Source organism: Ostrea edulis, chromosome 2, assembly GCF_947568905.1.
Source record: "Ostrea edulis chromosome 2, xbOstEdul1.1, whole genome shotgun sequence".
In the NCBI taxonomy this organism is placed as follows: Eukaryota; Metazoa; Mollusca; class Bivalvia; order Ostreida; family Ostreidae; genus Ostrea; species Ostrea edulis.
The window spans coordinates 30,568,805-30,581,582 of record NC_079165.1 but is presented as its reverse complement, the minus strand read 5'-3'; the positions used below and the strand labels follow the sequence as shown (position 1 = coordinate 30,581,582).

The 12,778-nt window shown below is 38.0% G+C and overlaps 2 protein-coding genes across 2 annotated transcripts; both read left to right on the top strand.

Moving 5' to 3' along the window:
• Positions 1 to 5,733: 5,733 nt before the first annotated feature.
• Positions 5,734 to 7,680, top strand: LOC125679868 (uncharacterized). Its single transcript, XM_048919322.2, has 3 exons — positions 5,734 to 6,239; positions 6,370 to 6,864; positions 7,036 to 7,680. The coding sequence occupies exons 1-3, from the start codon at positions 5,796 to 5,798 to the stop codon at positions 7,525 to 7,527; spliced, it is 1,431 nt and encodes a 476-aa protein (XP_048775279.2). The 5' UTR covers positions 5,734 to 5,795; the 3' UTR covers positions 7,528 to 7,680.
• Positions 7,681 to 10,726: 3,046 nt separating this feature from the next.
• LOC125681832 (uncharacterized) lies at positions 10,727 to 12,681 on the top strand. Its single transcript, XM_048922077.2, has 3 exons — positions 10,727 to 11,236; positions 11,367 to 11,861; positions 12,033 to 12,681. The coding sequence occupies exons 1-3, from the start codon at positions 10,793 to 10,795 to the stop codon at positions 12,522 to 12,524; spliced, it is 1,431 nt and encodes a 476-aa protein (XP_048778034.2). The 5' UTR covers positions 10,727 to 10,792; the 3' UTR covers positions 12,525 to 12,681.
• The last annotated feature ends 97 nt before the right edge of the window (positions 12,682 to 12,778 follow it).

Here is a 12,778-nt window from a genome sequence, read left to right as displayed (position 1 = left end):
GGATCGTCACCCTTGGCTAGTGAAGATGAATAGAGAAACACCGTGGATCGTCACCCTTGGCTAGCGAAGATGAATAGAGAAACACCGTGGATCGTCACCCTTGGCTAGCGAAGATGGTTGCACCTATGAAAATAAATAAATTTGTGTATACAAGCAGCTATTAACTAGTTCTTACGGTTACCCATAAGATTATCAATACAGAGTTTAAAGATTCAGAGTTTGAAAATTCTTTTGTCACTCAAATCCAAAATAGCTACATTCACATTTTCTTCAATTCCAGATGACGGCATTTCACACTCTTTTGGGCTTGGACTAATCTCTGTCACTTCAATTTTCTTGCCAATTTCACTGTAAATCTTCCAGGGGACATGTGGCAGCGTTCGTTAAACTGAAAGAACATTGAAATTTTATTATGTAAGATGGGGAATGCAAGTTATCATTTGTCATCACTACATTATGGGCACTGTACATTTTGTATCAACAAGAAAGAATAGAGAAACTCTTTCAATGGAAATCATCAAATCCGAAAGAAAAAATAACACAACCCAATCTAAAATAGGACCCAATAACCTAACTCAACCGTTCCCAAACAGTGCAATCCACATCTGTGATGTAACCGTAACCCTCATTCTATTGTCAAACAGTAGCTGAGACTCTCGTTTTCAAACTTTCAGAACCTCCATAAATACCTGCCATCATTACAATGCATTTGTTTACTGAATTCTTATGCAATGTTTCTCTTTTATTAATCATGGAATTACTTTCAAGAGCAGGAAGTACTTACAGCCATTTTGGTGCTTTGCTAGCAACCATTTGATTAAAGCTCTTGTTGTTCTGATTCGACCTCAAAACACTCAATTCATCCACTTTTTAAATATACATGTATTTGTTGAATAAGGCCTCTAATACTAAACAAAGGGGTTGGCTGAAGAGTGGCTTGCCGTAAGGAAGGTTCTTTAGTTTGTATTCCTTCTGATCACTATTTCACCATGACCCACAATTCTCATGTTCACCTGACAAAACAAATACAGAAGTATTGTATTTTTTAATTGCCAGAGTTGAATAAAAACTAGAAATATGTCCATAGGACATGAATGCCCTGCCCAATGTGACATTTGTAATGCAATATGAAACCCCCCCAGGGATTTATCGGTACTTTCTCATGGTCCGATCATCCCGTGGGGATCTGGGTTAAAATAGGTCCTCATTACCCTCTTGCTTGTCGTAAGAGGGGACTAAATGGGACGGTCCTTTGGACGAGACCGCAAAAATCGAGGTCCCGTGTCACAACAGGTGTGGCACGATAAAGATCCCTCCCTGCTCAATGGTCATAGGCGCCAAGCATAGGTCTAAATTTTGCAGCCCCTCACTGGCAGTGGTGACATCTCCATATGAGTGAAATATTCTCGAGAGGGACGTAAAACAACATTCAATCAATCATGGCCCGATCGATATTCTGCTCCATTCACAATGGAAAATAGGTTGAAGTTTTTTTCATTTTGTGGAAAAAAATTAAATTACTGAACCCCCTTTTTTGTCTTGAAAATAATGCAGATTAAGGATGACCGTAGGGGCCAGGGGGCGATTGAAGGGAAATATCTCCTTCATGTTAAAATACCCTCATAGCTTTTCAATAATATCTCGAGAAAGTTGATGCACACTTTTTTCATTCCCCTTATCAATGAATTACACGAGAAATGCTGTGCTTTCAGGTTTTAAACCTTTAGCGAACTTAGTTTGGTGTGGTGCTAGCTTTTTATACATGAATGAGCTGTGTTCAAGTCATATCACAAATGCATAAAAATAAAGAGAACGTTTGAAACACTCTTTCTTATTGTTATTTACTGTATAAGCTTTAATAGTCATATCACACATCAATAGAAAAGAAAACCTTTCAAACAATCTTCCTTATTAATCAAATGCATTATTTCCATTTTGAAGTAAAGTGTTTAAATTATAAAATTTCACCTTTTTTCATGTTTTTTCTATATTTAAACTTTTTGACTCAAGTTAATCACCCATTAATTTCACTCCGGATATTATTCGAATTTAACAAAATTCTAAGAAAATTGCTATATAGATAAATAGCAATTTTGCATTGGTTAAATGTTGCCTATCAATAAAAAGGTTATCATTATTCAAAATTACTTCCAACAAGAAAAAAACAAGAGTACCGCCAATGCTACATAATACGTACGTGAAAAGCAAATATTGGGCATCTTCGCTAGCCAAGGGTTTTCGGTCCACTTCGCTTATATGGGGAGCGAAGTGGACCGAAAACCCTTGACTAGCGAAGATGATATTGGGTATTTTTCTTACACCGTGATTTGTAGAACTTGGTTTCAAGTAGTATCAGCAATCACCAGGGTGTGACATACTTCCTTTACATTGTGAAAACAGACATAATCATATGCACTCTCAATGTAATATTTTCACTTGGCATAAGATGTATGTGTAGAACGTTAAAATGATGGTCCTAGCCTCAACGATTTGGTCTATATCCTGCTACTACGACCTTGACCTTGAGAAACAATAGGCATCCTCCATTTGGCATGAAGTGTACGTGTACCAAAAAAATAATGCCACGGTTTAATAGCTACCACTAATATCAGGGTAAGATTTTTTTTTTTTACCAAAATATTGTTAAAAATTGCTCTGAAACTGAGCTAAACAGGAAACAAGAGGAATGATTATGCATGCCTAATAAATTGATTGCCGTAGGGATCCGGGATAGAATAGGTAGTACTCCTTGCTTGTCGTAAAAGGCGACTAAATGGGGCGGTCCTTTGCAAAAACCGAGGTCCTGTGTCACAGCAGGTGTGGCACGATAAAGATCCCTCGTTGCTCTAAGGCCATATAAGCGCCGAGCATAGGCCTAAACACTGGCAATGGTGACGTCTCCATATGACTATGAGTGAAATATCCTAGAAAGGAACGTTTAAACATTTTTCACTCATATGGAGACGTCACCAAGATCGGTGAAGGGCTTCAAATTTAGGCTTATGCTCGGCGCTTACGGCCATTGAGCTGTGAGGGTTCTTTGGCGTGCCAAACCTACTGCGACACGGGACATCCGTTCTTAAGATGACCTCCGAGGACCCGTGACATTCACACCTGATGCCGAGCGTTTGGCGATGGAACTGTCACTCCCTGTTTTAACAACTTAGGTCTGTAGCGGCCGGGATTCGAACCCCCGGCCTTCCGCATGGGGGGAGAACACCCTAACCCCTTGGCCACCGCGACGGTCGCATGGCTAATAAAAGTTATCTTCACAGATGCATTATTTTTTTTTAACTGAAAGGTGTTAGTCGATTAAGGATTAAGTCACACCTTGGAGTAAAATTATGAACTTACGTGGATTATAACCCCAATCTGTGTTCTCCTAGCTCCAAAATAAAGTGCCCCATTCGGCCTACGACGACGTGTGACGTCATGTCTAAGTTTTGACGTACGTCATAATACGACTGTGACAGTGTTCGTTTTATCATAGACATCTATTATAGTTTTATGCAACCGGGAAAAAAATCTTTGTTTTTTCCGCGTCAAAAACAAAACAAACAAAAAATAATAATTTTAAAAAAAGACCCCCAAATGACATGGCATTAATTCTAGGCTAGTGAATAAATCTCAATGTATCCTTCCAAGAACCAGCCGAGGAGGGAGGAGGGCTCAAATATACGTTGCTATTAATTCAACAATTATCTGCTGAAATATTTCATCATTGTGTTATTAAAACAAGAGTTCTGTACGATATCGATGTTATAATTATTGTTCTTATTTCCTCTTCTGAAACATGTCATTGCTACTGAGGGGATCTTATAGTATGAATTTTATTCTTTTAAATTACTTGTAGATAGTTGTGTATAAAGGAGGGTGGGGTGGGGGTGGGGGGTAAATGAGAAAAATTCTCAAATATGTTGTTATTTATTGATGAAATATTTTATCATTGCGTTAAAATTAGAATTCTAGACGATATTATAAATATTGCTCTAATTTCCTCTTCTGAAACATTCCATTGCTACAAGGGAATTATTGTATGAGTTTTACTTTTTTAAATTACCAGTAGATATGTGCGCATAATTAAAGGAGGAGGTGGGGGGGGGGGGGGGTAAAAAGAGAAAATTTCTAGATTCGCGCCTGTACATGCAATAGTGTTGAATTTATCGAGTTATTTATAATTATCAATAGGCCTATATTGAAATGCGTTTATGCCCATAGGCAGTGCTGATCACAATCTGATCCTCGATTCGCTCCTCTTTCTTCATCTTGTTGCTACACGAGGAGGTGTAGCGACAAGATGAAGAAAGAGGAGCAGATCGAGGATTTGATTTTAATCAGATTGTGCTGTTCACACAGTTTTACAAACTTGAAAGCATTGCGACAAAGACTTAATTGGACATTTATTTATCACACAATCAGTGACTTGGAAAGATTGAGAGTAGAAATAAGGAAAGTATTATAGAGGCAGTCGAGAACAAACACTTCAGAACAAGTTGTCGCAGGTTAAGCAAACCACAGTGAAGGCGGCAGAAATATAATTAATATAGTATATAACTTTTTCAACCACATTCATGTATACATGTTTTAATAGTAATTGTTTGGGTACATGCTGGGTATTTATAAGTGATCTACATCTAGCAAGAATCTAATACAGGACTTCACTTGTTTATGATTTAGGCTGTTTCTGCTGCCGTATGATATCCCATTCATGTACTGAGTATTTGGTAAATAGTATATTCTTTAAATTGCTGAGCACCGTAAAACATATTACTGGCTCTATAGTATTTAGTATGATTATTACAAAATCCAAATCCTTTTCATTTTGTCGTTATATTCTAATTGTTTAGTCATAGAGAGCTCTCCCTATAGGTAACACGTATATACATGTGTAAAAGGAAACAGAAAACTAATGAAAAATCAAATTATACCTATGGAATCTGACAATTTTGGTCCAAATGGTATCGATTCAAGTACAACCGACTCAAAGATTCGGCTCAGATGTTTCGGTTCAAAAAGGCTGGGCACTTCGGTCCAACTTTTGGAGACATTTCGGCTCAACCCCCCTCTTTTTATTTTATTTCATTTTTTCTTGCCTTAAATCACCCGTCTCAATAGTATATGGTACATGTACATTGACACTGCCTTTGAGCAGGGAGGGACCTTTATCGTACCACACCTACTGTGACACGGGACCTCGGCTTTTGCGATCTCATCCATAGGACTCTCCACTTTGGTGGCCTTTTTAGTCAAGAAATGGGATACTGAGCACTAATTCAAACCAGCATCCCCACGGGGTTATTCAAATGGGTGATGTCACCTATTTGAATACATGTAATTAATATAATCTATTCATTTCAAATTCGTGATATAAATTATTCGAGTAAATGATACAATCTATTAAAACTATATTTGAAGATGTTCCCATAACTATATGTTATACTCAAGTAGATATATATTTGCGTTATATTTATTACTACTCGGTTCTATGAATCCCTACGATTTTCTTAATATATTAAAGTATCGGTGTGAATTCCTATATTGCTGAAATTGTCAGTCTTTATATATATATATATATATATATATATATATATATATATATATATATACGTATAGGATCGTCAGTCTATTTCGAACAAGGAGACCCTCAGTCTACCTTAAATAGCAAGTCTCCAAGTCAATTGCAAGTCTATCGCACCGATAGTATATAAAGATCATTTCTAACCGAGAAACAGCAATACAAGCAGAGACGCACGAAGTAACTCTGAAACAACTCAATACAGACCACAATATTTAACATGGCATCCCCACCAGGCGGTCCGATCGAGATTTGTTTCTCGTTTGATACGACTGGATCTATGTCCAGTTCCATCAGTGCTGTTAAACAGAATGTCCAAGAAATGATTCAAAGACTTCAAACGGATATACCCGGTATCAGAATCGCTGTGTTCGCTCACGGAGACTACTGTGACCGGAATTCTTCTTATGTCACCAAGTACATAGACTTTTCTACAGACTTGAAGGAACTGTGTCAGTGGGTGAAAAACGTGGGCTCCACTGGGGGTGGCGACTCGGATGAGTGCTATGAACTGGTTTTGCACGAGGTTCAAAGTCTGACTTGGACGCCCGGAACTCAAAGGGCGCTTGTGATGATAGGTGATGCCCACCCACATGATGTGAATTACCCAGACAATAAATTGAAGCTGGACTGGAAGCAGGAAGTCGAAAAATTGGCAGTGATGGTGAGTAAATTACATGTTACATGATGACTAAAAATCGTCCTACCTTCCAATATTTGATTGTTAAACTCCACGACAATGTTACTTTATCTCTTTGCAAATATCATAGATTATATCAATTGTAAAATTGTAGGGTATCCGAGTGTATGGAGTGCAATGTAGAGCTTCGGGTGACAAAAGGACCCATGACTTCTACCAAACACTAGCCGACAAGACAGCAGGCAGACGAGTAGAACTAGACCAGTTCTCCAACCTGTTTGACTTCATAATGGCCATCTGCTACAGAGAACAAGGAGCCGAATTTCTGGACATCTATGAACAAGAAGTACGACAAAGAAACGCTAGAATGGGTCTTCATAAAGACTTGAATGCGATGTTTGGCGCACTCAAAGACGGAGAACCTTGTACGTCTTCATCCACTAAAGTGGCAGATTCGCCAAAGTCCAAAACACTTCCCTACAAGCCGGTCCTGAAAAAGGTGTCATCCTTGACAAAAGTTCCTTCCATTGTAAATCTGAAGAAAAAGACTTCAATCATTCACGGGGTCAAGAAAACAATCGCCAAAAGGTCTCCTCGCTCTGCTGTGGATAGAAAGAAAGCGAAATCTCTGGCCATTTCGTGTCAGAAGGTATTAAAGTTTAAGTAATGTTTTCTATATATTAAGAATAATAACGTTATGAAGTTGGAAGTAAAATTAACATTTGACATCTAATGATAATCCTATTTCACAATACTGTAATTTAGATTCCAATATATCAAAATGTTGCAATTCTATATGACTGGAATATTTCTTTTGCAGATTGATACGCTAAGAAAATTGAAGAGGGAAATTGTCCCAGAGACGAATTTCTCTATGAGCAGGATACAATGGTCACCATGGGAACTCGCCATTGCTCCCAGTAGACCGGAAGATGACGCTGAATGGGTAGAAAGACACAGAGGAAGAAGGGGTTTCCGAAAATCTACCATCTGTGGAGGAAAGACATTCCCCGCAGCTGTGTACGAGTTCTCGGTGAGGAAAACTGGTGATTCCAAACGTTTTGTTGCGTACTGTAAAATGTCTTCGGGATTTACCAAAACAAGGTGTTGGGAATCCCGTCTTTTATCCGATTCGAACGTTCGATCTCAAGTGAACAAAATGGTATCCTTAGGATATTACGTGTTTGTGCGCAGATGTTTGGTAACAGACTGTAACAAGAACACGATAAAGAAGTCTCTTTTACGATATGACTATGCATGGAGATGTGTAAGAAATGTTAGAGAATCTCACAGGGATATGGAGATGGTTTAACAGTGGCGTCTACCGTGAAGACATAAACAGCAGCTATAATAATTATATTTTGTATGCTCACATCTGTATGTGAATCATTTGGATGACCTCATATTGTTATTTCATTACCTCATATTGTTACAATATATTTTGATTCTGTAATAAATTTCAAAATACATACGTGGTGAATGTAGTTTTATGTCATGCAGGCTTGTACTTGACAAACTAAGGTGTATGTGGTATATTCATGTGTGTGTGGAGGGTGTCTCTGTAGCTACCAGGCTAGACAAATCTCGTATTTCGCTTGAAGACGATCCTGTGCACCGAGCAATGAAATGCCTTTTCCACATTCCTTCATTCAACTATCCTCTCGCTTGCCTTATGATTCTCCTTCTTTCACCCTCACAGTTCATGTTCCCTCGTGGCTCCAGCGACTTTAATCTGTTCATAAGATATGCTTTAAATTGAAATAAATAATGCACCGGTGGTAGAAAATGTACTCGTTAGTAAGCCACCGACTCGTGATGTGAATTCCAAGATGATGCGATATGCTAAACTTAACACCTAACACTGGTATACCTGCTAGCCTACTAGTATTTATATAAATAAAAACAACTTCAAATGGAAATGTCCAAGAATTATTTATTTGAGTAGGCAATATCTCGTATTCATTTTGAATCAGTGAGATGACCTATTTGCATTTCGCAAATTCTATGGTTGTCAAATTGATCTAATTTGCAAATATAGCCTGTCGTTAGGTCCAATGCTGTCTGACGTGTTTCATACCAATTGTTAGTCCGTTCCGTACACACTGACTGCGACTACGGATTACTACGTTTACCTAATCGAAATATGGGGCTCCTGCGAGTGTGACCGATCAACAGGGAATATTGACTGCTTTTAAGCTCATGATTTCACCTCTGGTATGTCCAGGGGTCCGGCTTATTGCCCCAATCGTAATGTTGTATTCTTTATAGCATTTATGAATTTGATCACCGTTCGTTTTTTCCCCATTTTCATCGTCAAGTTGAATCGTTTTCATGAACGAAATAATGAGCAACAACTCTGAGAACAACATATCGTTATGAAATAGAGTTCGAATAAATGATATTACCTATTCCAAATCATTCCTATTGAATTGGTGATATCACCTATTTGAATGGTGATATCACTCATTCGAGTAAGTGATCATACCTGCTATTCAAATTCATTCATTACCAAATCAATGTAAATAGCTTGTATTGCGAACTAGGATCTGTGATATTTTATTTCTAGTCACGGAGATATCAAATTGAATCGGTATTCTCACCTAGAAGAATGAATGATATAACATATTCGGAAAAAGTTATATCACTATTCAAAAAGGGATATCTGTTTAAATTGAACAGCTGATGCAAGGGGGGGGGGGTTAAATGGGGTAATGGGGGTTGCAACATCCTTGCCCGTTTGGTTGGTTGTACATTTTAAACGAAAAAGTTCATTTTTGTTATTCTGATATCACTAAATTCCAAAACCGTTCTTCATTCCATTGCACTTTTACATCGATATTAGGATTATTCAAATATAATATTTATATAGGCACTTCAATGATAAATAGTAAACTATTTACTTTAAAAATATTTACATTTAAAATATTTCATTTTAGGTACCTCAAGTAGAGAGTAAAAAAATACTTTATTATATTCTTTTTTGAATGTGCCTTTTTCGTATTAAACTTCCACAACATTTACCATATCATCATTTTGATACGACGGAAAAGGTGTTTACGAAAGCTCGAGAACGGTTAATTTTTAAGTCTGGTTCCCACCCCGCCACTCCTTGATCACTAGTGATATATAGTTTTATTATGTACCCATCATTGATATATACCCATCTAGTGATATCTAGTTGTATCTATGGTGGCAGGGGACAGTTTCTTTGGTTCTGAAACATGTGGGTAGGGGTAGGGGGTATACATCAAAGTCACATTATGACAGACTAATAAAAAAAATCCTATTTCCCTTTTATGTCAATACTTGTATTTCATATTGGTGTAGTTAATAAATTATGACCCTAAATTACATGTGATTTATATATACTGGTGCGGGTGCACAAAGCATGCTCTGAGCAGGTGCCCCTTTTTTGCTTTGCTTTTCTCTCATTTGGGCTAATCCGCAACCTGCTCCCCCCACCCCACCAGCACAGTACCAAACGTGGAGATTTAGACACTGTGCACAATCAAGAACCCTGTCCGCCCTTCTTAAAAATCTACCTTTCATATGGGGCCATCCACCTTCCCTCTCAGCTACAGATCTTTTGTTGGACCATGCATGTTTTCACCGGAATTTCTTCAGCAACTGACCATGTGTCTTAGTTTCGTATTTGCACCTATCTATATGCTAGGAATCATGGTGACACCTACATGTACATGTTGTATATCAACATTTTTATTAAGCACTCGGCTTCATTTGACATGTATCCTAAAATTATTCTACACATTTTTCCACATGTAATATCACTTCAAATATGGGGTATTTCCATTTTTTCAAAAAGTTGACCGGGCCTATAGTGCGAAACTGTCCCCTGCTACATATTAAGAGTAATTGCAGAATGTGAATGATAATTCCAAACTGAAGAATATTGAAATGTTTGTACACGTGTAAGGAATATCGTTATCCGCCAGACCCGATTGAAATAGAAACAAAATTGCGATCGATTTCTAAAGAAAACATATCGTTAAATACAACACATTTGCAATCTTGGAATTTTAGACCACCTTCAGAAAATTCATGATAGAAACTTTTAACGCTATAATATCATATCTATAATACACCATACCGATGCAGTATTGATACTTTGTTAAATATAGCAATTGGCTATTACCGGTAGTAAATTTCTTGTTGTTCAAGTGCTCGGTTTGGAGATTTGCAAATGTTTGCATTAAAATCCATTTTTTAAAGAAATATTTCATAACCAGCATTATTATTGAAACCCATTTTTTAAAGAAATATTAATAGAAATAATATAGCTACGCAACTAGTCGATTCCATGAATCCGTTTAATTTTGAGGAAATATATATAAAAGTTCTATATTGTTGAAATTGTCAGTCTTTGTATACGTATAGGATCGTCAGTCTATTTCGAACAGGGAGATTCTCAGTCTACCTTAAAGAGCAAGTCTCCAACTCAATTGCAAGTCTATCGCACCGATAGTATATAAAGATCATTTCTAACCGAGAAACAGCAATACAAGCAGAGACGCACGAAGTAACTCTGAAACAACTCAATACAGACCACAATATTTAACATGGCATCCCCACCAGGCGGTCCGATCGAGATTTGTTTCTCGTTTGATACGACTGGATCTATGTCCAGTTCCATCAATGCTGTTAAACAGAATGTCCAAGAAATGATTCAAAGACTTCAAACGGATATACCCGGTATCAGAATCGCTGTGTTCGCTCACGGAGACTACTGTGACCGGAATTCTTCTTATGTCACCAAGTACATAGACTTTTCTACAGACTTGAAGGAACTGTGTCAGTGGGTGAAAAACGTGGGCTCCACTGGGGGTGGCGACTCGGATGAGTGCTATGAACTGGTTTTGCACGAGGTTCAAAGTCTGACTTGGACGCCCGGAACTCAAAGGGCGCTTGTGATGATAGGTGATGCCCACCCACATGATGTGAATTACCCAGACAATAAATTGAAGCTGGACTGGAAGCAGGAAGTCGAAAAATTGGCAGTGATGGTGAGTAAATTACATGTTACATGATGACTAAAAATCGTCCTACCTTCCAATATTTGATTGTTAAACTCCACGACAATGTTACTTTATCTCTTTGCAAATATCATAGATTATATCAATTGTAAAATTGTAGGGTATCCGAGTGTATGGAGTGCAATGTAGAGCTTCGGGTGACAAAAGGACCCATGACTTCTACCAAACACTAGCCGACAAGACAGCAGGCAGACGAGTAGAACTAGACCAGTTCTCCAACCTGTTTGACTTCATAATGGCCATCTGCTACAGAGAACAAGGAGCCGAATTTCTGGACATCTATGAACAAGAAGTACGACAAAGAAACGCTAGAATGGGTCTTCATAAAGACTTGAATGCGATGTTTGGCGCACTCAAAGACGGAGAACCTTGTACGTCTTCATCCACTAAAGTGGCAGATTCGCCAAAGTCCAAAACACTTCCCTACAAGCCGGTCCTGAAAAAGGTGTCATCCTTGACAAAAGTTCCTTCCATTGTAAATCTGAAGAAAAAGACTTCAATCATTCACGGGGTCAAGAAAACAATCGCCAAAAGGTCTCCTCGCTCTGCTGTGGATAGAAAGAAAGCGAAATCTCTGGCCATTTCGTGTCAGAAGGTATTAAAGTTTAAGTAATGTTTTCTATATATTAAGAAGAATAACGTTATGAAGTTGGAAGTAAAATTAACATTTGACATCTAATGATAATCCTATTTCACAATACTGTAATTTAGATTCCAATATATCAAAATGTTGCAATTCTATATGACTGGAATATTTCTTTTGCAGATTGATACGCTAAGAAAATTGAAGAGGGAAATTGTCCCAGAGACGAATTTCTCTATGAGCAGGATACAATGGTCACCATGGGAACTCGCCATTGCTCCCAGTAGACCGGAAGATGACGCTGAATGGGTAGAAAGACACAGAGGAAGAAGGGGTTTCCGAAAATCTACCATCTGTGGAGGAAAGACATTCCCCGCAGCTGTGTACGAGTTCTCGGTGAGGAAAACTGGTGATTCCAAACGTTTTGTTGCGTACTGTAAAATGTCTTCGGGATTTACCAAAACAAGGTGTTGGGAATCCCGTCTTTTATCCGATTCGAACGTTCGATCTCAAGTGAACAAAATGGTATCCTTAGGATATTACGTGTTTGTGCGCAGATGTTTGGTAACAGACTGTAACAAGAACACGATAAAGAAGTCTCTTTTACGATATGACTATGCATGGAGACGTGTAAGAAATGTTAGAGAATCTCACAGGGATATGGAGATGGTTTAACAGTGGCGTCTACCGTGAAGACATAAACAGCAGCTATAATAATTATATTTTGTATGCTCACATCTGTATGTGAATCATTTGGATGACCTCATATTGTTATTTCATTACCTCATATTGTTACAATATATTTTGATTCTGTAATAAATTTCAAAATACATACGTGGTGAATGTAGTTTTATGTCATGCAGGCTTGTACTTGACAAACTAAGGTGTATGTGGTATATTCATGTGTGTGTGGAGGGTGTCTCTGTAGC